Source organism: Geosmithia morbida (assembly GCF_012550715.1).
Source record: "Geosmithia morbida isolate 1262 chromosome Unknown scaffold_10, whole genome shotgun sequence".
Taxonomy (NCBI): domain Eukaryota; kingdom Fungi; phylum Ascomycota; class Sordariomycetes; order Hypocreales; family Bionectriaceae; genus Geosmithia; species Geosmithia morbida.
Window position 1 is genome coordinate 178,786 of NW_023336197.1, and position 25,298 is coordinate 204,083.

Below are 25,298 nucleotides of genomic sequence, written 5' to 3' on the forward strand. Positions count from 1 at the left end.
TGTACCATTTCATACTAAGCCAGAAAGACCGGTATAAGAGAAAAGAAGAAGAAAAAAGACGGACAGGGAGAAAAAAAAGGGGGTAAAAAAAAATGAAGAAGGGAAAAAAAAAAACCGGATTGACTCGCAAAGCCCGATTATTGACATTAATAACTGTCCATGACATGACTCGTGTTATCTGATCTTTACGTGATTGACTAGTAGATTCCATAGCTTGTCAAGAAAGAGAAAGAAGAAAAAAAAAACAAGGCAAAATATGAGGTTAAACGTAAAGTGTAAGGCGGTGGTGGGGTGGGACAACTGAGTAATGTCACATAATAATATTCACCAAACCCAACCCCCCTCCCTTCCCTTATTCCATCCCCTAAACCCCCCCCCCTCCCTTGGGGACTGTTATGCCCCCTCCCCTCATCCTGTCTGTGTCGTGAGAAGGGGGGGGGGAACAAAGAGCAAAGGAGGAAACAGGGTCAAGGGCATCTAGAAACTGCGCCGATAATACGACAGTCACATTACGCGTTTACATACGTGTAGGTAAATTCTCTCTCTCCTCACACCCACTCCCAAACTCTCTCACATGCGCTTCCCTCCCCTCCCTCGCGCCCCGGATACCAACGGCTCGTTAATTCCGTAGGATAGGCTCGACCGAGCAACAGGAAACGGACTGTCGCTCGTCGCGTCTGGCCTCTCAATGCCAAGAGAAGAGGAGAGGATGGCGAAGAGAGAGAGAGGCGAGCGATGGCCCGAGCAGGAAAAAAAAAAAAAAAGAGAGAGCAAGCGATAGCGAGGAGCCAACATGCATGTTGCGGCCGCCACTTTGTTGTGGAAGAGAGTCTTTCGGCCAGAGTGAAGAGAGAATGGGGAGGAAAGACAAAGAGAGATGGGTCGTCGGAAGCGGGCACGGAACGGCCGTCGGCGATGAGGGGCACCGTGGCGGGGCTCTATATCTGGCTTTTTTGTCACTCTGCGCTGCCGGCCCCCCCCTCCTTGTTGACGCTACTGTGAATGTGTCCCTTGAGAGGGATCAGCCCGGGCCAGCTGACAAGTCAAGAGGATTGTTCAGAGCATCCTTCCTATGGTCCACCCACATGTGATTGGGCGATATGCGTGGGTTGTCCGTAGTCATCCGTCGTCCCCTTTCTCTCTCTCTCTCTCTCTTCTCATGTGCGACGTTCCTCCGTTCGACGCACTTGGTGGCCAGGCAATGCCCGTATCGTGGCTGGGCGAGACCGTTGCCGGCAACATCGGCAGGATGCGAGGCATTATGCGAGGAGAGGGCCCAGAACCGTGAAGGGGGGTCCGCAGCGACTGATGGATGATGTGGTGATTTGTCGTTCCTTCCGGGCTCTTGCCATCCGTGGGACCGTCGATTGTTTCCCGACGCTACCTGCTGCCCTCGGAAAAAGGACCAGGGGTGATTTTTTCTCTCTCTTCTTTTCTGGTAGCGTATGTGGGCACCGGGGCAGACAACCCAAGACCGAACTGTAGACTGAGACGAGGACGGACGACTCAATGAGTCAGTAAGTCACGCGGACGAACAGCGACACCAGAGATGGCTGTGTCATCATCCCTCTCCATCCCTGCCCTGACTATCAACCGGCTCTTTGTTCTCGGGCATTTGTTTTCATGGTTCCTGGTCGTCATGTATCCGGTAGGTGAGTTTGAATGAGATCGTCACGGCCATGCTGGGTTGGACGGAGGACAGGCACAAAGATGGTGAGTGTGAGTAGTCCATGGCGCGCACCGTATAGATCAAACTCGAATTGCTAGCGGCGCGAGAGCGTGGCATTGCCGGGTCCTGGGACTGTATGTACTTATGTGCGGTGGGAAGGCGTCCCTTGGTTTATCTGAGGATCCCATGACAAAATTAGCCAATCGACCCCATGACCCATCTGACCTATTGAGTAGCTGTACTCGGTAAGAGGAAGAAGACGACGAAGGGGAAAAAAGTGGGAAAATTGTGCATGGAGCTAATGCGAGGATACTTGTAACCCTGTCCTCTGTAATCTGAAATCTGTACAGATTACGGAGTAATATATTAGTCTGTACTCGTAGTCTGTAATCTGTAGAGCTCGCCGGCTCGTAGGTTGGGCAATTACCCCCCCCCCCCCCTCCCCCTCCCCTCTCTCTTCGACCCCTCCTAGCAAGTTTTTTTTTTTTTTTTTTTTTTGGGCTGGTCTAAGCCGGAACAGACTTGTATGTCGCGTGTCACATCCATATACTTTGTTATCTGATGGATGCAGCGGGAACGACGGAGCTGGGATTGAAGAGACGTTGAGGAAACAAGCAGTCGCATGACAATGTACGATGATGTCGGGTCGCACAAGTCGGTGTCAGTGCAAAACAGTCTTCATTGTCGCCGGTCGTCATTCAGTCATCCACCCCCCATCAAGTGCTGCGGAGGTATCATTACGCATCCCCCCAGTATGGGGACGAGACACGAAACGATTGCGCAATTTGGCCTTCTCGTGACGAAATCTAACTGGTCTCTGACCGCATCTGTCCGGAACATATGCCAGACCACCCGGCAGATGCGAGGATAGTCGTCGAAACGGTGCTGAAATTCTCCGTGGGAAAGCCATGAAACCAATGCTGGTATTCGGGTCTTACGACTAACGGAGGTCTCGATCATGTAGGCTGCCTCTTTCAAGGGTGTTTTTCCTCTCCTATCAGTCACGGTGGTGGAGTAGGTAAACCCCTCGGTATGTATACTTTGCTGTCCTCCACATGAAATGTATTACTGATGGGCCAATAAGGCGAGCGCCATTCGAGATGGGAGAGGGGTAGAATAAAAAGAAAAAAAAACGGCAGAATGCTGATGGCCCAGGAGATAATCCAGTTCCCTCGTAGTTTTAGGTGGGTATGTGCTCCGTACTGGTTGCAAGTTGTATTGATGATAAATTGATTGAAGGAATATCGGACCATCTTGACATGACCAGGGTTGCTGCTTGGTGGCGGGGTATCGACATTGGCATTGGCTGTGTTCGGACTCGTCATCCTGAACTCCTACTCGAAACTCGACCTCTCCTGGGTTCGCTTGCTACCTGTATCTGTACTCATTCTCGCGGCCTGTATCCGCAGTTTGTGCTCGCAGCTTGTCCTCGTAGTCTCATGATGATTGGTCTGTGACACGTCCAAGACGTCGTACGTTGTCACATTGTCGTGCTTTAGCCTTCGACACCACATCGCCGGCAAGACGCCAAATGGGCAATCATTGTGAGCCACCGAGAGGCACACCCGAGGGCCACATCGCACAGGACCACCGGCGTACTTGTACACGTCGAAAAGAGGAAAGGAGCCCACCCACACTCAACCACAGGGCCGGTTTGCGCACGCCCACCGTCCTCCCTGGCGCAACCCCCGGGGTGCAGTGGCGGTGGGGGTGAGCGCGGGGGGGGGGGGGGGGGGGGGGGGGGGGGGGGGGAGCGAGTGTTGGGGTGAGTTGAAAGTTGAGACGTCAGGCTGCGCGGCTCTGTTCGATGCAGGGCCCAGGGGTTAGCAGCAAGTCCGGGAGTGTGGGAGGGGGGGCTCGCGCGTGCGAATTAAACTGTCCTCGGTAGTAAGCGGTATGGTGGTGGTGGTCTGGGGTGTGTCTGTCTGGGGGAGAGAAGAGGAGATTCAGTGGAATTGTTGACCCGTAAGCTACAGCTGTGGTAGTCGAAGGTGGAATGGCCAATGTTGGTACTAATAATCCTCCGCTCCGCAATCTGTACTTGGAGATGCAATACTCGTGGTATTAACACTAGACGGATCACGTCCATGACGAGCACAGGCCAGCACGCCATTATCCAGCACGCCATCACCCAGCACGTCATTCCTGTGCCGCCCAAGAGTCGACGTATTTCCGTGGCAATCAAGAATGGAAGGGAGGGGAGGGGAGCTCGGAGTTGGCAGGTCATGTCTCCGACTTGAGCCGGTCGGAGAGAGAGAGGTGAGAGGAGAGGAACGAGGGATAATGGTGCGTATGTGCCCACATGATGAAGCTGCTTTTCGTCCTCCGAATGGAATAAGCAAAATAATAAAATAGTAAAATAAAAATAAAAACGAAGGACGAGGTGCATATGCTATACGGTGTTCATCGAATATCAAGATGCACTGTATAGATTTCCGGCTGCGACTCCTCGGGGGAAGGAGCACGCGTGTGACGCCTGCCATTTAAGCCCGCAAAGCGGTGTGGGAGGGCAGGAGCAGACCAAGAACAGGAAGGAAGGCACTGGGGCAACAGCGACCGACTACTCGATTGGGCGAAACGGAAGCTGCGGTTGGCTAGCTCATCTTTGCAGCTACTGCACTAGGCCGCGCTCTGCCAACTACTCTTCTGACTCCCTTCCTGCGGCCTGCTCCGTGTAATAGGCAGTAATGATATACTATTTTCTTTACTCCGTACAGAGAGAGTAAAAACTTTTTTTTCAACCCCAAAACTCCCATACTGTACCACACTGTATAGACGAAGCACGACCACAAAGCAGGCATCCATACCGATTTTTTTTTTCTTTCTTCCTCTCTCACTCTATCGCACGTTTCCCTCACTTTCCCTCATCAATGAACCCACCATCAGAAGCGTATAACTCGTATTGAATCGTAGAGTCGGGGAAGAAGAGAGTGGGAGAAAGAGGGAGCGATATGCACCTGTGTGTTGGCCTCTCCCCGTCTCCTCACTCCATCCACCCTGCCATCCCGTCTACTCCGTTTACTATTACCATACCATCATGCCTCGGACAGATACGGAGTATTGAATCCCCAGACCACAGGATGAGGTGCTGGCCGTGTCAGAACTTTTTCCGGCAGGCTCACCTTTTTTCTTTTCTCTCTCTCTCTCTCTCTCTCTCTCTCTTTTCATAACTCGAAATTCAATATATTGGATACAGATGGATGATGGGATCGATGCCGATTCATCGAAACTCGTTACTTCTCTTGATCGACGCAGTGACCCCATCAACGGTGTAGAACGTGCTCATGCTGGTCAATCACGCCAGACCGACCATCTCATTTACATCTACACCCCGGATAATTCTACGGGGGAGTACTCGATACAGGAAAGGAGGATATCGGTGGTGGGCATATCGCAGCCTCGCAAAACGTACGTCAGCTCTCGGCATATACGGCCTATCTTCTATTTTCTCTCATTTTTCTTTCCCTTTTCTTTTCTTTTCTCTCGTCTCACCCGGACACGCTAATGCACGAGTATCAGAATGGTAGGGATCCCTCGAATTATTTACGATGAATATTATTACTGTAAAGCAATACCGTACACATGGCATCATCCCCTAGACTTGCATCCTCCCCTCCACCCCCCTGGTCCCCCTCCGGCTATGACTCCGACCCCCCGTTTCGTCCTTGTCGAAGCCCACTATTTCTGTCCTCACTTTTTACTAGTAATGGTAATATACTAGGCTCTAGTTGGTAATAATACTGCATATATATGTAGTGGCATCGTAATAATACCTGTCTCTGTATTACGACCATCTCTCTCCATCTCTTTCCCACTCTAGACCCGTACGTCGTATCCCTTTCCCCCAGTGTCTCGATCGCTTTCCGCATCTGGAGTACCTCCTTGTTTTTTCTTTTATTTTTTTTTCTTCCCATCTTTCATAGCACTACCCCGTATATGTACTCCGTATACTGTATCTTATTCTGCAAATACTACCAGTATTACCATCTACTACTACTACTACTACTATTAATACTACTACTACTATTGATGCTACTACTGCTACTACTACTCCTGCTACTGCTACTGCTACTTGCTAATAATAATACTAGTACTGCTCAAGTATGATTAGCCCATCGCCGAGTACCGAAGTATTCCTCATATTGCTTGGCCACGAATACTCCAAAATCACACACCTCCCAACTGACTCTCCGTCTTCCCGTACCTTCTATCCTTCTGCTGCTGGTAGTACAGCCCGTCGCCACCTCTGTTCCGCTTACCTACTAATAGACCATCTTCCTCCCACGTCTTGGACCTCCTCCTCTCCCTTCTCTTCTCTCCTCGTTCTATAGCTACTCTCTATTCTCGTCGCCCTCATCGGCCTCCACTACCTGACCTCTTCTCTCTCCCTCCCTCCCACCTCCCTTGACTTAGAGGTCCCCTATCTACATACACCTCTCAAGAGGCCACTCTCAAGAGGCCACTCTCAAGAGGCCACACACCACATCCCGCCTCCTCCCTCTCGCACATCTCCACATCAGACAATGGCCCCCGACCTCAACTCCATGCCCACCTCGGCCGCCCCCTCAGCCGGTCCGGGCCCGGGTGACGGCTCTCAGCCCAACATCCTGTACATAATGGCCGATCAGCTTGCAGCTCCCCAGCTCAAGATGTACAACCCCGACTCCCAGATCAAGACCCCCCACCTTGACCACCTGGCCGCCCAGGCCGTGCAGTTCGACTCGGCCTACTGCCCTTCGCCGCTCTGCGCTCCTTCGCGCATGAGCATGATCTCGGGCCTGCTGCCCATGAAGATTGGCGCCTACGACAACGCCTCGCAGATCGGCTCCGACGTGCCCACCTACGCCCACTACCTGCGCAGCAAGGGGTACCACACGGCCCTGGCCGGCAAGATGCACTTTGTCGGCGACCAGCTGCACGGCTATGAGCAGCGTCTGACCAGCGACATCTACCCCGGAGACTTTGGCTGGGCCGTCAACTGGGACGAGCCGGACACCCGCCTGGAGTGGTACCACAACGCCAGCTCCATCCTCCAGGCCGGCCCTTGCGCGCGCAGCAACCAGCTCGACTACGACGAGGAGGTCATGTTCAAGAGCACCCAGTACCTGTGGGACCACGTGCGCGAGGGCCCCGACAAGCGCCCCTTCTGCCTGACCGTCTCGCTCACCCACCCGCACGACCCCTACACCATCACGCGCGAGTACTGGGACCGCTACGAGGACACGGACATCGCCCTGCCCAAGGTGCGCATCCCCAAGGAAGAGCAAGACTCGCACTCCAAGCGCCTGATGCACGTCTCGGACCTGTGGAGCCAGGACTTCAGCGACGACCAGATCAAGCGCGCCAAGCGCGCCTACTACGGCTCCGTCAGCTACGTCGACGACAACGTCGGCAAGCTGCTCCGCACCCTCGAGGACGCCGACCTGGCCGATAACACCATCGTCATCTTCTCCGGGGACCACGGCGACATGCTGGGCGAGCGCGGCCTCTGGTACAAGATGAGCTACTTTGAGCCGTCCGTCCGCGTCCCCATGCTCATCAGCTTCCCCAAGTGGTTCCAGCCTCACCGCGTGTCCCAGAACGTCTCCACCCTCGACATCCTCCCCACCCTCTGCGACCTCATCGGCACCAAGCCCGCCGCAAACCTGCCGATGGATGGCATCAGCATGCTGCCCCACCTCAGGGGCGACGAGGACGGCCACGACACCGTCTTCGCAGAGTACACCGGCGAGGGCACCGTCCGCCCCCTCTTCATGATCCGCCGCGGCCCCTGGAAGTACATCACCTGCCCGGCCGACGAGCCTCAGCTCTTCAACCTCAAGCGCGACCCCCTCGAGCTCGACAACCTTGCCCGCTTCCGCAAGATCGAGCCGACCACTCCCGAGGAGCAGGAGGCCCGTGAGGTCTTTGCCAAGTTTGACGCCGAGGCTTCCGCCAAGTGGGACTACGACGCCATCACTGCCCAAGTCTTCCACTCCCAGCGCACCCGCCGTGTTGTCTGGGACGCTCTCAGGGTTGGAGAGTTTGACAGCTGGGACTTCAACCCCAACGATGATGGTCGCAAGAAGTGAGTCACCTTTCACACTCTTCCTGTATATCTGCACCTTGAGAGGGAAACATGACGCTGACAATCGAACCAGGTACATCCGGTCCACCATTCCCCTCGATGACCTTGAGCGTCGTGCTCGCTACCCCTTTGTCGATGCTTACGGTGGCCACAAGGCTATCTCGAGCCTTCGCGGAGCCTAATCTCAGCAAGCCTTTTTTTCGCATTTTTTGCCCTTTCTTCTTTGCTTCTATCATTGCCTCATCTTTTTTTTTTCTCTTTTTTTTCTTCCGTTTTCATGTCAAAAAAAGGAAAAAGAAGACTCGTGTAGATTTAGCGAGTTTTGCTTCGTTGCGTTATGATGACTCCGCATCTGTGATTTATACCAAAAAAAGAGACTCTGTACTGCTTGAAAAACAAATGGCATTCCATCTTATCTGTTTCCCTGACTTCCTTGCGCTGGTGTCGGGATGCCTTTTGTCTCGTCTCTCGTCTCTTCTTCTATACCACTTGCACCCTCGCAGTTGCTTCATATATCTTGCTTTTTCGCTTCCCGCATCAGATAGCATTACGAAATAGAGGGAGGGGTATGACGAACATCTGATATCTAGAATATTGACTACTGCAGGTGACAGAACTGAGAAAGTTGACTCGTGCTGTGGTGAGTGCAAGCAATACTGTGTCGTATCCCCGGCGTCGCATGTAGAGGTGGCTTGAAAGAGGTTCAGATTGAAATCAAACTCGGGAAATAGCGACGCCAATCCAAGACGACTGGCATCGCTGCCACATCAAATGACAAGCTCAACGAGAGGCAGTCGGATAAACTTCCCGGAAGCCCCGTTACAAACCTGTCCAAGACTTCAACGTAAGCGGAAAGCAAGTAGGGACTAGAGAGTATCAGATGCAATGCACGCAACGTGTCTGGCACAAGATGAGGAAGCTGGGATAGATTCCTGTAGGATCGATAAGGACGCCTATTTCCCCGTAGAGCCTGTCTTCTCCCCTTGATGCTAGGAAGACTGGCAGCAAACCTTCTCGGCTGGTCACTCCGCCTCATAGATTGTCGGCCTCCCAATAAGATGACTTTATCGTGGACTGGTATCGGAGCTTTGACTGCAGCCCTCGGCACCGACATCTACCAGCTCAACAATCAGCACACATGTAGGCAATGGCACGACTACTGCCAGCACCCCGAATGTACCTGATGCTAGCACACCATGGCCCTAACGTATCGGGTTGCGGGTGGGGCCGGTGAGAGCTCATCTCCGACACACGGTCACCGGCGCCCGGTTATGTCCGGAGAGCATGGCTCCCGTGCGCGTCCGACTCGGTGAGTGACCCCCACACATCGCATCTGGTTCCAGTCATCGGTGCGAGAGCAATGACCTGCTTACGAAGTCACGGACATGTACGTTTAGAGGGAGGATGGTGAGCGGTAGACGTTTCGCAAAATCCGTTTGTCTGATACGATGCCGCAGCGCGCTCGCGGTTTGCGGCTTTCGACAGCGCCGATCGAGGAACTCCGTAGTCGCCTGCAAGACTTGCAGCGATCTACTACAGGCCTGGTTGGTTCACGTCGAGCCGACCGAAGTACTAGAGGCCGTCTTGCTGATGGATTGTCGATCCAGCGGTGCGAAGCTATCAAGGGTGGGTGGATACAGAACGGACCGAGTCTGACATCCGAGCCTGCTACAGAAGCGACCTGGGACCAGACACGGCTGGGAGAAGATGTTTAAAGGGAAAAGCGTGTACCTGAATGACGTGGAAAGTACGGGAACATACAAGACGCATCATCATGTTCATTCGAAGTTGCTTGCTGTCTGATCCCTTTCTCTGGCGTGGAGCTCTTGAAAGGGAAGAGGGGGTGGGGTATAATACCGATAAGATGTCGCCGATAAGGTCACGCTGGGAAAGTCCTGAAAGAAAGACGGAGAGCTCCACAAAGCTCTGCCGTCTTTCCCATCATCATCATCAGTAACATCACGCCAAAAACAGGGATTGCGCCCCAAAAACTAGGCCAAATCGCCATCTGAATAGGCCTACCGGATCCCCACACTCCGCATACTCTGCAGAGGAATATACGCGCTCCTACCCGCTATGGCGACGCTGATGCTGGATGACGAGGAGTTCAAGTCACTGGAGCAGATCCTCAGCCGTCTGGCCCAAGTAACTAGCAGCATACAGAGTCTGCGAACTGACATACTCAAGAGCAATCCCCTACCAACGACGTACGTGCAGAGCCGCCTCCCTCATCCTCCACAGACCAGCCCCCTCCCCGACCCAGGGAAAAAAAGGCCGCGGCAATCGTCGTCGACTAACTCGTGTCGCTCCACCAACAGATCGTCCCTCCAAGCCTCGGCGCAAATCATCCAACGAAATCTCCAGGGCCTCCTCGACAGCCTCAACGACAATGCCATCCTCCTAAACCGCATGGTCATCCACCCGTCCCCCAGCTTCCCCGGTCGCACGCAAGAAGGTGTTCTAGGCCAACTCCTACGAAAGAAGCTCGAGCCAGACGTGGAGGAGCTCGTTGCCCGAGGGAGGGAGATGGGGCGGGAGGCCATGGCTACGCCCGAGGGGCTGGCGCGCATGAGCGACGTGTGGGGCGACGTGCGTGACTGGGTTCAGCGCCGTATAGCCCAGTACGTGGGTGAGGAGGCCGAGGATGTGTATACCAAGGAGGAGAGGGAGATGGGTGTGGAGAATGTACGGACGGGGCTGAAGCGGAATCTTGAAGACGACGAGGATGACGACGATGACGATGACGACGACGAAGACGGTGATAGCGGTGCTGGGGGAGGAAATAAGCAGCAGCAGCAGCAGCAGCAGCAGCAGCAAGCGATACGGGGTCCCGAACCGGAAACCCTCTTGTGGTTCGCGACGAGGGGTGATTTCGGAGTATTGCCGAATATCAAGTTTGAGCGCAAGGAGAACGTCTACAGAGGTCTGCAGGGTATCAATGTCCCCGCGCAGGACGAGGCTATGCACAGTGTGTCGCAGCAGCAGCAGCAGCAGCAGCAGCAGCAGCCGTAGCGCGGCGACGGCGAGAACAGTGAGAGAGACCAAGACACGGACGCGACTCTGACGGACCGTGAGAGGGAGCGACTGAGAGATGTCAGCCCTGCCGACGTTTAGTCCTTAACCTGTTGTCCCTACCAAGGAACCAAGATGTCTGCCGAGATCCGGGATACCTGGTCTTGGACGCAAGGCGCATCATGCTGCACTACACGGTCATGACTCTTGCCCCGAATACAACGAACAGGAAGAGAGAGAGAGAGAGAGAGAGAGAGAGAGAAGAGAACAAAAGGGATTACACGGTATCGGATACAACCCACCGGGCGTTTGTTTATATGTCTTCTATTATACCACGGAGGCGTTGCTTCGGATTGAATATGGATGGGCCTTGAAAGAAACTAGTTGGGAAGAGGGAGGTGGAATCAAACCAAATAGGGAAAATAGGGAAAATAGGAAAGAAATACACACGGAATCATCAGCCAATCATTCCTAGCTATAGACGAGAGAGGTATCAGCACACCGTGGCTAAATTGCAACGCTTCATCTTCAACTCTTGTCAGAGGATGAGCAGATGAGCCATTACTAATAAATTCCGACACCGTTTCACGCATCGATTAACTTCTCCCTCTCATCCCCGCAGAACAAGCAAGAGCCCGTCATCTACATCAGAGCTACGAGCGTGAATTCTTCATTCAGCGGGTTTCTTCTTCTTCCTGTTCATGTTCCACCCTTTTATATATCAGTTCCTCTAGTTGGTCTAGCGTGTGTGCTGTTGGGCGTCGGTTCAACACAGTTCGCGATACGCTCAGCGCGACTTCGAAGAGAACGAGGCAGAGAGACGAGCATCGACGTGTTGCGACAAGAAAGAACCCGACAGAGAGAGAGCGAGCTGATACGGCGGAAACTGCACAGCTAAACCACACCGGTACATATACCGCACGACGGCCAACATGGATGCACGATGCCAGTGCGGCTCTGTCGAGTTTAAGACGCCTCTGGACAAACCTCTTGCCCTGTACATCTGTCACTGTCTAGACTGTCGTCGTCAGACAAGCTCGGCATTCGGGGCATCGGCCATTTTCCCTGTCTTTGAGCTGCCCAGGTCAGAGCTGTTGAGCTGCTACTCGTATGTTGTCAACCGTCAACGTCCTCCCCCCCTTTTCCTTTCCTGTTCACGCCGGAATGCGTGCTGACCCCTCCGCACCAGACGACCCGTTGACTCGGGCCAGACTCTGTACTGGTAAGTTGGGGGGATGCTGGGCTTATGCAAGATACTCCCCCCCCCCAAGACTGACATGTGCGTGCACAAAGCTACTTTTGTCGCAACTGTGGCACACGCCTCTTCCACACTACACCGGTATGCTTGAATCCGGGGTGAGAGAGAGCGTGAGAGAAGAAGAAGAAGAGGGCAGATAAAGGAGAAATATGTATATGCATATGTATATGTATAACTGACTAGATAATCAGGCACGAAACGTCGTCTCCATCAAGGCTGGGTGCATCGAAGGTCTAGACTGGAACAAGGCAATTCACATCTGGACAAAGAACGCCATGGTACCTATCCCCGAAGGCGCTGAGACTCATGCCCAGGAGGCAGGGTACCTGTCGTATGGATCCAGCATGTCGGATTTAGACCAGCCTGGTCCGCTGGCTGGTAGCGGCCACTGTCACTCTTCCGAGTTCAGCAGCAGCAGTGGTAGTGCTACTGGTTAGTACTCGTAACATCGCACGAGTTCTCGAGAGGCTATCCATTGGGGGGGGGGGGGGTCACGCACACACACACACACACAGAGAGAGAGAGAGAGAGAGAGAGAGGGCCAGTACCTACCCCCCTCGAATCTCCCCCTTCACCACTCCGGCCCTCCCGACCCATCGGTTGCTTCGCTTTCAACGCGGGTATTAGGATGAAAGTACGAAGTAGGGGTGTCAGAAATGGGGGCCATCGACCAGTCAATCAACTGGAGGGCCTGAAAAGTCATGAGCAGAGAAGGGGAGAAGGGGATGATGCCAGGACACACACAAGAGAATTCTTGCTGCTGAGACCCTGTGTTCTCGTACAAGTTCACGCACAAGCACATACATATACATACATTGTGCTTCTGATTGATAGGCTTGGATAGGATGAGCCTTTTCTGAATTTGGCCTGCCAAGTTTCGAGATGTAACGAAGAAGTCAGAGCTGCATCGCCAAGACGCATACTCTCCAATACAGATGCCGGAAAAATAAAACACAGTAATGAGGGAGAGAAACAAATTGAAGACGGTACATCCTCCGTCATACAGATTGAATTCACGTGATTATTGCAAAAGCTTGATTGATGTGTCTACATGTACTCTGTATGGCAGGTGACGATGGAAGCTCGCTCCTTCCGTGGTTTCATCTCATAATAGTACGAGTATATTCCCGCTCCCCTCATTTCTCTGCACACCAATATTTCTCTATCATCGCCGGCATTCAACATCAATCCCTTCTTGCTACTGAGATCGCTTCTCAGTATTACCTGTATTATATGTAATATGTTGTACGAGCAACGCAGGTCTCGTTCTCGTACCTGAAAACTGTGGATTTCAACTCATCCAATTCCATTATGCCGACACACCCGCATGTTCATCCCGAACAGGACGACCCCACCACTGGAACCCTGCAGGCTGCAAGTCGCAACCAGCAACACGCGCGCGCGATCTCTCATGACGTGAACACTACCCAAGGGAAAAGGAGGGAGGATGGGAAAAAAACATTTAGTGGGAATCTTGATACAATCGCCGACATGGGAATCGATTGACGTTTTTTGAGCGTTCTCGGCCCGTCGGAGAGGGGGCTTGCTTTGCTCACAGTCATCTGGCTTACGGGCCATGGCCGTGGCCCCCTCAAAACCCTTACCAAGGCAGGGGTGTCCTCTGTGCGTCTCAAGTCCCTGTCCTGAAGGCAAATATCGCGACAGGCCTCGTTTGGGATTCCCCGTACCACTTACTGAAGAACAGGGGTGCGACAACTCCCCGACCTCGAAGGGGTCAATACTGAGTAATGAAGAATTGTCAGCTGTCTCTCTCTCTCTCTCTCTCTCTCTCAGCGACGGGCCCCCCTTTCCTTTCTGGCTTCACTGACACCAGGACACGTACTTGCACACGTACTTGCACGATTTACGAAACTCGACCGCGCGCCAAGCTGGATTCTTGAGTGTTTTGTCCTCGAGTCCCCAATCTTTTTTTTTCCTCTTCCCCTCCTTCTTTTGCTTTCTCTTCCTCTTCAGGTATCTTACATTCGCTTCATCGGACGCCTGGTACTGCGCCATCTAGACTTTCATTCACTTCTTTTTCCTTCACTTCTTCTTCTACTTCGTTGCTCTTCGATATTTCGCTTCTTTCTTCAATCACCGGCACAGGCTGGGCCTGGCTGTGTATATTGTCATATTCTTTATTATTGAACTTTGCTGGAAATACTCTTTGTCTTTGACAGACCGTTACACATTTCTCGATAATAAGTCCTTAGAGGAGACACACACGACAGAGTCGAGATGCGTTCCGGACTTCTTCTCCTTCCTATCTTGGGTCTTGGCGAGGTAGGCACATGGTTATCCGACATCTCATGGAGGAGGTGGTGGTTATTCCTTTTCTTTCAACTAACCAATATTATAGGCCGCCGCCCTCAAGTCATCGCGGGAAGCTCGCAGACTCGCCATCCAGAACGAGGTCTTCGCCAAACTCCAGGAGAGACAAGATTCCAACAATGGCATCTGCAAGACGGTGACCGAGACTATCCATCACACCGTCACGGTCGGTGCTCCTCTCGACGCCCGGAACTACAACGCGGACGCATTCGAGGGCTTTGTCATCTCCTTCGTCCCCACGACGCTTCAGGACGGCCAGGTGTCGACCATGACTGTCTCCGTGCCGGCTGCTGGCGTCACCAACACCCCTCAGGCTACTACTCCCCAGGCTACTACTCCCCAGGTTGGCGGTGACAGCGGGGCCGTCGTCACCGTGACCCAAACCCAGGCCTGCCCCGCGCAGAACACCCCCGCCCAGGGCACTCCCGTCCAAGATACTCCTGTCCAAGATACTCCCGCACAGGACACTCCCGCGGCCACGCCATTCACTACGATAGGATCGACACTGCCTGTAGTTCCCCCCGTCGTCGTCAGCCCCGGCAGCCAGAAAGACAGCGGTGTCACCACAGTTCCGATCCCAGTGGCTGACTTGCCCACGACAACCTTTTCGCCCACCCCCTCGCCCATCTCCCCAGCCGACAGCAGTGCTAGCGGCGGTAAGCTACCATTACCCCATCGCATGTGACACATGTAGATATTGGATAGTGGCAGCTGCTAACTGCCTCGCAGGACAAGACACCCAGCAAAAACAGTCCCCCGCTCCACCCACTACCGCCTCTGCCCCGGCTGTCACCTCTGCTCCGGCCGCCACTTCTGCCCCGGCCGACACCTCTGCTCCGGCTGACACCTCTGCCCCGGCCGACACCTCTGCCCCGGCCGACACCTCTGCTCCAGCCGACACCTCTGCTCCGGCCGCCACTTCTGCGCCACCTGCCACGACAGCTCCGCCTACGACCACCTCCGAGGCTACCACCAGCCCTCTGAGCGAAACGCAGTCGCAAGAACAGCCAGTAGCCAGCAAGCCCGACCAGGCGGCACCCGCTGACGGCGCCGTCGACACGGACTTGACGACGACCCAGGCGGCAGCCACCACGACGGAGCCTCCCCCCATTGATATCTCCAGCTTCAGCCTGAGGAGTGAGCTCGACCTCGGCAACCTGGCTGCGCGGACGGAGATCCCGGCCCCCCCTAAGTCCACCGACGCTTGAATTTTTAGGGCTGCTGGAGATGGTGCCAGAGGTGCGCGGAGTGGCTTTTTTCCAGTCTCTTTTCTTGGAAGGAAGTGATGTGCCAAGGTTCCTGATTAGCATGGAGGAGGATATTTTAGGATTCTCTCTTGATGCCGAATGTCGTTAATACAAGTAGATGGTCCGTTGGCATAAGAGTAACTGTCATTCAGATACCCGTTTGGGTTGACAGTGGAAAACCCCCATTGTATTATTCTGCAGAATCCTCTGCTGTTTATATATGCAATATATTCTCGTGGGTATCGTCGATGATGATGCAATGTGAAGAAGAAAAAAACAAGATGGCTGTAAGCACATGTACTGTTCAGGTAGCCTCGCGCGGCACGACCCTCATTTTCTTATTATGCGGGCCATTCCCAGACTGGGTCTGATCGCCTTTGCGCTTCTGCTTCTTGGATTTGCTGCTGCTGCTGCTGCTGTTGTTGTTGTTTCCTGTCTGGGCCTGCTCGGAAGACGGGGTCGTCCCGGCGACAGTAGCATCCTTATTCTTGGAGGCGGGTGGCGGCGGGGCGGGAACGGTGTGGACGATGTTGACGACGCCCCTGAATCCTGACCTCTTGATTCCCTCGTTCACGACGACGGACCGGGGCACGGCGCCCAGGGACTCCATGCCCTTCTCGGCGGGGAGCCCCCAAACGCTGAGCAGGTTGGCCACGTCGGCGGGGGCGCGCAGAGTCAGCGGGCCGGTGGCCTCGCTGCTGACGACGATGCCCCTGCCCCTGGTGGCCCTGACGAGGGCGGTCGTGTTGGCGATGAAGGAGGCGCGAGCGCGGTGGTCGGCGGAGGGCGAGAGAGCCTGGGCGTAGCACACCTCGAAGCGGAGCCCGCGAGACACGGCGGCCATGCAGGTCTTGGGCTTGAGGAAGAAGGGCAGCTGCTGCGTCATGTCGAGCGAGATGAGGGGCACGTCGAGCGTCAGGCAGGCGTTTGAGAAGGCGCGCTCGGTCTGGGGCCGCACGGCGAGTATGTCGTACGCCTTGACCAGCGTCTGGAGCCGGTAGTTGGACGATGAAGGGTCCGAGAGCGGCAGAGTCGCGCGCCTCAGGACGTTGGGGAACCTCCTCCCACTGCCGCCGCTGCCGGTGGACGGGTCAGGTATGTCTTTAGGGAAAGGCGCCGTAGGGTTGGACGGCGGCGCCTGGGTGAAGGTGTGGTTCAGGGCGACGGTGCCGTAGCCTAGCGATGAGGCGAGCGTCAGGGTCTGGATGAGCTGGTCGCGTGTCGTCTGGGGAGACCAGGGTATGTTGAGATCGTAGAGCATGATGGGCTCCTGTTTTTTTCCTCTTCTCTTTTTTTTGTTCGTGACACAGCTTTGTGAACTGTTGTTGATGGTTTGCTGAAACTACTAGTAGGCAGTAGTATTGAAATCGACGTGATAATATATCAACAAGAGGAAAAGAAGAAGGAAAGACAAAAAAAAAAAAGAATGATCATAGTGGGTTAAAAAATAAGACCAAGTGTGGGGGCTAAATTATATGATACGCGCTAAATTAGCCCACTACTAACAATAAGGTGCTACCCATATGACGCACTGTAAAGCTGTGCTAAACCATTAGTAACTATTTACGAGTACCGAGTATAAGAACAGGAATTCATATAATAATAATACTCCGCACTGATTAATAACAAAAGAGCTGGTTTCGGCCGCTAACTTGAAGAGAACGAACTAAGCCACACTGTCTGGGGTTGCATTGCCGTCATGCCGTCCAAATCTCTCTCCCTCTTCAAGTCCTACCACCTCTGGGCTCCCTCCCCTTGTTGATTTATTCTTTTTTTTTCTTCTCCCCATCTACGCCTTATATAGATTGGCCACTGCTTATCTTGTTTCTTAATCTTATCTTTCCCCAACCCATCCGAGTACATCCATCTATCCCTATTTCATCTTGTAATCGTCGGATCTGACGCGTATCACGAGTCAAGGACGTCCCCCCATCGCTTCGACCACGCCATAATACACCACGCGCGACCCGGCTATTATATACTCGTACGACTCTATCGCAGGTACAGACGCAACCACATACACACATCCATACCCACGCTCCCGAGCCGAGGACGCATACGTCGAGAGAGAGAGAAAAAAGGAAAGGGAAGGAAAAGAGCGGAAGAAGGAGAAATCGCCCAAAATGTTCTTCTTCTTCGTCTGCGGCGAACATACCTTCCAGAGCGACGTAGAGGGTTACGAAAACATCATCTGCCAGTGTCACAACTGCGGCAACATGTCTGGTCACGTTCTCAAGCGTCGACCTTTTTTTACATTTTGCTGGATCGTAAGTTTTCCTCTCTTTCTTTCTTACTTTTCTTTTCTTTTTTTTCCCCCAAACTTACCATTCTCCTCCGTCCACAACATCCACTCTCTCCCAAAATGCTAACCTTTATTCGCATGCCAGCCCATCATCCCTTTCACCATCTCCGGATACAAGGATATATCATGCCACATCTGCCGATTCAACGAGCCCCTCGAGAGACGTCCAGACGTCCAGTCCATGAAGAACGGTGGTGTTCCACCCCAGGCTCAGCAGGGCCAGCAGTTCCAGCCGCAGGGTTACCAGGGGTATACTCCCCAGCAGCCTCCTGATGGGCAGGCTTGGGGGAACGGTCCCCCAAAAAATCAGCAGCAAGGTGATAGGTATGCCTAGACGCCACTTCGAGTCTGGCTGCTTCTTTCCTCTTCCTGTTTTTCAGAGGAAAAGATGAGGATTTCCTTTCGTCTTGTTTTGTGCTCAGCTGTCGTTGTACTGTTTTTTTCTTCTTATTTCCCCGTTTTGTTATGGTGCTGAGGAGACATGGAAGCGAGCGTGATACCCGGAGTAGTTGTGGTGGTCGTATAAACCAGGGAGGGCGTTGTGAGATTTCGGCCAGAGTTATTCGGATGAGGCGATTCTATCATCATTTCAAGACATGTCATGTTTGAAAATCAGAATGCCATTAGGCATGGTCGGGAACTAGGGTATCCGTCTATACACAGTATACCAGAGACATGACAAAAAAAGAAGACTCAACTATCGCTCCCTGAACCTTCACCTGCCGATTTCCCGCTGACCCTGAGGCTCTCCTCTATTGCCCTCTCGAGATCACCGTCATCATCCTGCGACTTCTTACCCGTCTCCTGCCTCGACTTTCTGATCTCCTCCTCTGCAACGCTCTGCTTCTTGACATAATCCATCACGATCTCCTCTTCTCTCTTCTCTCTATCCGCCTCGCTCCGTGACGCCTCTATGGCCCGCTGCAGCTCTGCCTCGTCGTCATTGCCATCGCCATGCTGCGGAGGTTGCTCCTGGTAAGCTGGCGGTTCAGCTGCCTTCCTGGACTCTTCCATGGCGCGCTTGAAATCGCCGTCGTCGTCATGCCGCCGCGCTGACCCCGCGGCCTCTGAAAGCCCAGACTCCTGAGGGAAGTGCGGCCCGCCATCTACCATACTTTCCCTGATGGCCTTCTCGATGAGATCGCGGTACTCCTCATCCGTGATCTGGTACTCCTTGTCCTCGAAGATGTTTGGATCCTTCTCTGACGACACGGTGTCTCCAGCCGGCATGACGGGGTCCGGCAGCTCACCCCGCTCACGCACAGCATTGACGCTCTGTCGGATGGCGTCTTCGACGGCCGCGTCCTCCTCAGGGTTCCCTCGCGATGTCTCACTTACGGAAGCAAGTATGGCCTGCTCGAACTCGGCGTCCTCGGAGGCTTTCTGATCAGCAGCGGCTGTGGCAGCGGTGACAGGCCTCTTCCCCTCCTTACGCGAGTTGTACTTGGACCTCTCGTCTCTCAACCGCTCGTCCAAGAGCGACAGCTTGCCCATCCATCCCGCACGCGCACTTGCAATGGTAGTTTGCAGATCATGCGGAATGTATGAGGACGATGATGGTTCGGCAGAAGCACTCGGCGACCTAGACCCTTGAGCTGCATAGTCCTTCTTCCGTAGACGATCGAGAGTCTTGCGGTCGATGGCGCCGCTGGACCAGCGGCCTACAATGTCATCTCGCTCTTCGGCGCTGGAGGCAGCCAGATCCCTCTGACTCTGGATGATTCTCGACGTGATGATGTAGTTCTCGTTGCTCTTGGCGAAGAGCTTGGTCACTTGAGCGTGAACACCTTGCATGGTGTAGGCTGGAACGGCCCAGGCTCCTGTCATGATAGTCAGTCGCACGTCGCCCAGGGCGGGGTCAATGACAAGGACTTACCTGCTGCTGGCTTCGTTATCAAACCTCCTATCCCTTTTCCAAATCCTTTGATGAGACCAGAGGCGCCCTCCTTCTCGGCCGCCCTCATCGGCTGCGTGACCAGACCCGAGATACCGTCATACAGTCCAAATCCAAACTCCTTGGTAGCAACCTTGATGCCGCTTCCGAAATCAGTCACCTTTTCCGGTTGTCTCACGGTATCGTCATTGTACAGCCTGGGAATATTTCGGAAACCCTTGGCGAGCCCAAGGCAGAAGTTCATTGGCGTCTTGACTCCCGTTGTCACGATACGGCCGACAGACCGGCCAGCACCAATTGCGGTGTCCATACCGATAGAGGGTGATGGCTCCCTGGATGGCGATGGCCTTTTGTCACGGGGGGACGATTCTCTGGAAGTCTTCAGACGGTCGTTGGAAGTCTTCCCCGTCTGTGCCGTGCCGTCGGAGGGTGCGTCTGCCGAAGAGGACTCTCGGCGCAATGGATTCTGGGAGTCGGTAGGTGTGCTGGCATGATGGGAACCTGGGTTCTTCGCCGCTGATGCTGTACCAGCCTGGGGCGTTTCTGCTGGGGAAGTCGAAGCGCTGTCCTCATCTTCGGTCGTCTTACGTGACCGGCCCTTGAATAGTTCGCGAGGCATGTCTGCTATAGCCAGTCCTATGCCGCTCGCGTCCATGACAAGAGAACAGGTGGCCGCTGAGATGGGATCGGGGGGCTGGTCCTCGGTATTGTACTCGCGAGAGCGGTACAGCTTGAGGTCAGAGTACTGGAGATGGCCGGCCTTGACAAGCACAGCCGCCGCCAACCCGCTGAGCCGCACCTTACTCCTCCTGATGCGCCATATGGCCGTTCGACTGGGCGCAATCGAACAGCGCAGGGCGTCGATGTCCAGGTGATTGTGGAAGCTCTGGCCTCCAACATCGGTCCCCTTCTCCTCCCTAATCTTCTCTCCATAAATCTTGGCCTGCTGGACAGTCTCCGGCTTGAGACAGAACTTGATGGCCTCGGCCAGCTTCTCTGCTGTGAGATTCTTATAGGCGATCGGTTCGGGACCGGCCTTGGCTCGGGAGATCATGGAGCCCCAGAAGGGCTGGTCACCGAAGAAGGGCACCACGGCCGTCGGCTTGCCTGCCTTGATTCCCGCTGCAGTGGTGCCTGCACCGCCATGGTGGACGACGCAAGACACATGTTGGAATAACCAGTCATGGGGAACGTTTCCGAGCATGAAGACACCCTCGGGGACGCCGATATCGTCCGCACCGAGGCCTCCCCATCCCTTGGAGACGAGGGCACGTACACCGCTAGCCTTGACGGCGTCGAATATCATCTGGGTCATGGCATCTGGGTCATCGACGACGATGGAGCCGAATCCAATGTACACGGGTGGTGGTCCAGCCTCAAGGAAGGCGCCGAGTTCGGGGTCCGGCGTAAAGGAGGATGCCAAGTCGAGGAAAAAGAACCCCGAAATGTCAATGTTTGATCCCCAGTCATTGGGCTTGGGGATGAGAGCCGGTGACCTAGTGTCGCAGAGGTTAGCCAGTCCTCGGCAAATACACTCCGGAGTCAACAGATACGTACCAGCAGTAAGTATAAGGGATCCTGAGGCGATTCAGCAGGCCGGGAGCCCACATCAAAGACAGAGGGGAAAGGTCCAGAACCTTTGTTCGAAACCTGTTGATGACATCTCCAAGGCCTTGCCAGGTCATCATCTCGACGAAAGTGTACGATAAGTACTTTGTCATGACATCGTCGGCATTGGTAGACGCGATGTCTGCCAGGGGGTGTTGAAAGGCTCGGGTAGGTGTCCAGGGCATTCTAGTTTTCGTTTCATGTCAGTCGCGGAAAGAAGCCATGGCAGCCGAGATGGGGTCCTTACGTGAACATCATGTGCAACGGAATACCCAGCTTCTCGGCGATGTGAATGTGTGCAAAGCTAGGTGGATTAGCAATGATGGCATCCGCGACAAATGGGTCCCTGCCGTCGTCACGCGGGATGCCGTTGTACAGATCTATGTTCTCGGTGGTGGACAGCGGGGCAGGGCCGGACCCGTCGCCCGACTCGATGCACGACCTCCAGCAACCCAAGATCATGTCCGCTATACCCTTGCGGCGCCTTGTGATCTCGCCGCTCTTGATGGCATCGAACCCGGGCATGAGACCCGGATGTTTCACCATGAAGGCCATAAGCTCGGCCGGGTCGCCGCCTATGCTGAAGAACTCGAGCCCGCTGTCCTCAACAAATGACTTGAAGGTGGGGTGGGTCGCGATGCGCACCCGGTGGCCGTAAGTGTCCTTGAGAACCTTTCCCAGGGCAACAAAGGGCTGAACATCGCCGCGAGACCCCACGATCTGGACGACGACGTTGAGACGCGTGGGCGGCCTCTGTCCCGGCCACCCACCGAGCGAAGGAGGGATGTAGGCCGGGGACGGGGTAGGCCCACTATCTTGGGCAGCCTGGCTCGCAATCGACGGGGCTAGCAGGTCGGCAAGTCTCCGGTTCTTGGTGTTGATGTTGATACTGACTCGACCGGCGTCTACACAGGTGCCGTATCAGCTGAGTATGGGAGCTCTCTCTCCCAAGAGCATGGGCGACGTACCTGTGAGTGAAGCGTCGGCCTCAAAGCCGGGCTGCGAGAATCGCATATGGCTATGGGACTCTCCATATGTCGGGGGCGGATCGTCGTGTTGCTGGGGTTTGGATGCTGGCTGGCCCTCTAGCTCTGAGATCGGTGCCTCGTCCGATATCAAAGCTTCAGCATCTCTGCTCGAAAGCCCGCCCTCGGGTGTCGGGAGCTTGGCATCAGACATGATGCGGACAAGCTAGGAGTGGTCTCGTATGTTGGCGATATTCCTACAGGTTCCTAGTCCTCGAGGTTCCTCCAAATGATGTACCGTGACCTTGTACACGCAATACTTGGTACGTGACGTCTCTCCGAACTACTACTGCCAGTGGGTAACGAAAGAGGCAAAGCCAACAGCTGCTGGGAGAAGAGACACCAGAATGTATGGAAACACGGAATATGCAAATGTTCCCTTTCAGGATAGGAGAGAAGAACGAAAGGTGAGCGAGGGTGATTACAAGAGCTCAAGGTAAGAGCAGGAACGCCGCAGGCTCGTCGATTTATCACATAGCCACAACCAATCTATGTTTAGTACTGCTCGTAATATTAGCAGTGTGGATGGGAGAAGAGACAGGGGAGAGGAGGGGAGGAGGAGGAGGGGCAACAATGACGATTGAGCCCCACATCTGCATTACCAAAGGGGCAAACAGGAGGCGGCTCATAGTACACGTACTCGTACAGTAATGTGTACCGCCCTTTCTAGTAGTAGTAATAGTATTGCCGGTTGGTACTCACTTATTGTGGTAATACGAGTACAACCGAAAACATGCCCTCAGAACAATTAAGATTTGTTCCTCACCAGGATACCGTCTGCTATCGTGTAAGGCCGGGCCAACGGGCTAGGAAGGACTTGGCATACAGTGACCGAAACTCGGCTTGGTCGCTAGCATCCGACTCGCCTTCCAGATGCGAGGCATCGCGAAGCGACTGGATTGGATGCCACAGGGGTCTTTCTCAACACTGCCTCATTCTGTGTGCCTTGTCTCGAAAGAAGGACGCTGGCCATTCAAACCTATCAATGAGTGACATCGGCTTTGTATGCATGCATGCTGCCCCGTCAATCGTCATCCATCATCAGCCTCGCGATCGAGTTTCCAATGGCTCGTCATCCTGCATGTTCATGAATAACTATAAGCCTATCCCTTCATTCGACTCTTGAGCATCCAAAACTACGGGCATGGCCTTTGTGAGTGCCCATCGCAACGGCTGGTGGAATATGGCATGCCTTGGTTTTCCCTCAGGTGGTACAAGTCTTTTCCTGTTTTCGAGATCTATTCGTGTGGACGTTTTCCTGAGATACTCACGTATACTTTTCACGTATACCTCAGATGTCGTTTTTAAGCGCCTACAACACATCACGGCACGACACGACAAACATAAGCCGGCTCTCAAAAGAAAACAGAATGATTCCCCGCATTGAACGATGCCACTAGAAAAAAATAGAGAGAAGATGATGAAAAGGGTTCCCTTGAGAAATGCAAAGAAGAAATTTAGTTGGGGTAGTATGATACAGACGAAACACCCTTTATAAGCCCATCGAAACTCCCACCTCCTCGTCAATTTCTTCTGCAGACAGGGCTCACCAGCCGAGCGAAATCTCGCCGCGAGCTAGTACATGTCCCCTATTGTCAGGAAGAAGAAGAACACGTCGTTTCGTATCGTATTGTATTCCATCGGTTGGTGCTTTAACGACCCGAGTCTTGCCGTTTTCCCTTCCCCATGACACGCACGCCAGACAACATGAGAGAAAGAAATTGAATAGACTTGTTGCGTCTTTCGTTGATATGTTTAGCTTGAGAATTTCCGGGTAAGCTTGGCAATGACTGGGCAGAGAGAGTTAGTGTTAGATGCCACCATGTCAAAACGATCGACAGATTTCCCAACGTACCGTGAAGGGCGACAACGCTGAAAATGAAGACGAGAGAAAGAACAAGGACAACGACAGGATCGACCTTGAGACCGGCAGACTCGTCAGTGTAGAGCTCTGGAGAGGAAGGTCAGCCATGACATGTCATCGGGGGGGGGGTTCGATGTCCACCATTGTAGGTGGCGGGCGGGGAAGAGGACGACGTACTCAGCATGGTGCTGGTAGATCCACCAGCGCCGGCAGCCCTCGTACTTGTCGGGCGAGCATTGGCAATCTTCTCCTTCTGATCGGCGGCAGCGCGGCGGCGGATAGCAGTACGGGGACCGCCGGGGGGCGTGGGGGACGAAGGGCGACCGAGGCTAGAGCCGGTGGCAGCGCCGGCGGGCGAGGAAGGACGAGGGGAAGACTATTGATAACAGGCATGTCAGTTTTCCTTTGTTCCCGTCTCCATCTTTTCACTTCTCGGTCGCCAATCGCTGTGTTTTTTCCTTCTCTTCGTTCCATGATGCGCGCGCGCTTGCGACAACAAAAAACCACGTGGGAGAGGGGAGGATAGGGAGACGAGGAAGGAGAAGCTTACCATTATGAGAATTTGTGAGAGAGGGAGGGGAGGGAGCCGCAGCAGGGTTCCTGTATCAAAGAAGAAGAAAGACGAGAAGCCGAGGATGGATAGAGGTGATGGGATGGGATGGGAAAAAAGAGTGTGTAGTTGATGCGCAACGAAAGCTTTCTAGGAGACAAGGGCCAGTCAGTCAGTCCCTGGAATTGAGGCCACATTCACACTTGTCCGGGGGAGCAAGGTGGGTGTGGGCCGGGCGATAGTTTTTCCGGATCTAGGGGGAACGTTTATATCGCTCTTGATTAGGTACTACTACACCATGTCCTAGTACCACCTCCACGAATGTCAAATCCATTTTTTTCTTATATACAAATCAAGTGTTTGCTTTTAGTCAAAATACCATTATTAGGAGTGGTGACTATTTATTTTCGACGAGGGTGAGGGACATTAATGTACACTACAAGCAACCCAACTCCTAACATCTACCCATCC

General features: G+C 53.9%; 8 protein-coding genes across 8 annotated transcripts; 5 read left to right on the forward strand and 3 right to left on the reverse strand.

The window, feature by feature from the left end:
- Positions 1–6,192: 6,192 nt before the first annotated feature.
- On the forward strand, positions 6,193–7,918 carry GMORB2_1553 (Arylsulfatase A or related enzyme; the record flags this gene model as incomplete). Its single annotated transcript, XM_035463535.1, has 2 exons — positions 6,193–7,736; positions 7,810–7,918. 2 exons carry the CDS (start codon positions 6,193–6,195, stop codon positions 7,916–7,918), a joined length of 1,653 nt encoding a protein of 550 aa, XP_035320366.1.
- A 1,894-nt stretch (positions 7,919–9,812) lies between these two features.
- On the forward strand, positions 9,813–10,748 carry GMORB2_1554 (uncharacterized protein; the record flags this gene model as incomplete). The annotated part of the gene is made up of 1 exon (XM_035463536.1): positions 9,813–10,748. One exon carries the CDS (start codon positions 9,813–9,815, stop codon positions 10,746–10,748), a length of 936 nt encoding a protein of 311 aa, XP_035320367.1.
- Positions 10,749–11,680: 932 nt separating this feature from the next.
- Positions 11,681–12,443, forward strand: GMORB2_1555 (Glutathione-dependent formaldehyde-activating enzyme; the record flags this gene model as incomplete). The annotated part of the gene is made up of 3 exons (XM_035463537.1): positions 11,681–11,856; positions 12,042–12,087; positions 12,198–12,443. The coding sequence occupies 3 exons, from the start codon at positions 11,681–11,683 to the stop codon at positions 12,441–12,443; spliced, it is 468 nt and encodes a 155-aa protein (XP_035320368.1).
- Positions 12,444–14,244: 1,801 nt separating this feature from the next.
- GMORB2_1556 (uncharacterized protein) lies at positions 14,245–15,545 on the forward strand (the record flags this gene model as incomplete). The annotated part of the gene is made up of 3 exons (XM_035463538.1): positions 14,245–14,289; positions 14,366–14,993; positions 15,067–15,545. The coding sequence occupies 3 exons, from the start codon at positions 14,245–14,247 to the stop codon at positions 15,543–15,545; spliced, it is 1,152 nt and encodes a 383-aa protein (XP_035320369.1).
- Positions 15,546–15,888: 343 nt separating this feature from the next.
- On the reverse strand, positions 15,889–16,845 carry GMORB2_1557 (ribonuclease P/MRP protein subunit RPP1; the record flags this gene model as incomplete). Its single annotated transcript, XM_035463539.1, has 1 exon — positions 15,889–16,845. The coding sequence occupies one exon, from the start codon at positions 16,843–16,845 to the stop codon at positions 15,889–15,891; it is 957 nt and encodes a 318-aa protein (XP_035320370.1).
- Positions 16,846–17,707: 862 nt separating this feature from the next.
- On the forward strand, positions 17,708–18,220 carry GMORB2_1558 (uncharacterized protein; the record flags this gene model as incomplete). The annotated part of the gene is made up of 2 exons (XM_035463540.1): positions 17,708–17,851; positions 17,972–18,220. The coding sequence occupies 2 exons, from the start codon at positions 17,708–17,710 to the stop codon at positions 18,218–18,220; spliced, it is 393 nt and encodes a 130-aa protein (XP_035320371.1).
- A 359-nt stretch (positions 18,221–18,579) lies between these two features.
- Positions 18,580–22,567, reverse strand: GMORB2_1559 (UDP:flavonoid glycosyltransferase YjiC, YdhE family; the record flags this gene model as incomplete). The annotated part of the gene is made up of 5 exons (XM_035463541.1): positions 18,580–19,706; positions 19,763–21,276; positions 21,338–21,574; positions 21,636–22,293; positions 22,357–22,567. The coding sequence occupies 5 exons, from the start codon at positions 22,565–22,567 to the stop codon at positions 18,580–18,582; spliced, it is 3,747 nt and encodes a 1,248-aa protein (XP_035320372.1).
- Positions 22,568–24,168: 1,601 nt separating this feature from the next.
- Positions 24,169–24,830, reverse strand: GMORB2_1560 (protein transport protein SEC61 subunit beta; the record flags this gene model as incomplete). Its single annotated transcript, XM_035463542.1, has 4 exons — positions 24,169–24,203; positions 24,269–24,364; positions 24,455–24,653; positions 24,828–24,830. 4 exons carry the CDS (start codon positions 24,828–24,830, stop codon positions 24,169–24,171), a joined length of 333 nt encoding a protein of 110 aa, XP_035320373.1.
- Between the last annotated feature and the right edge of the window lie 468 nt (positions 24,831–25,298).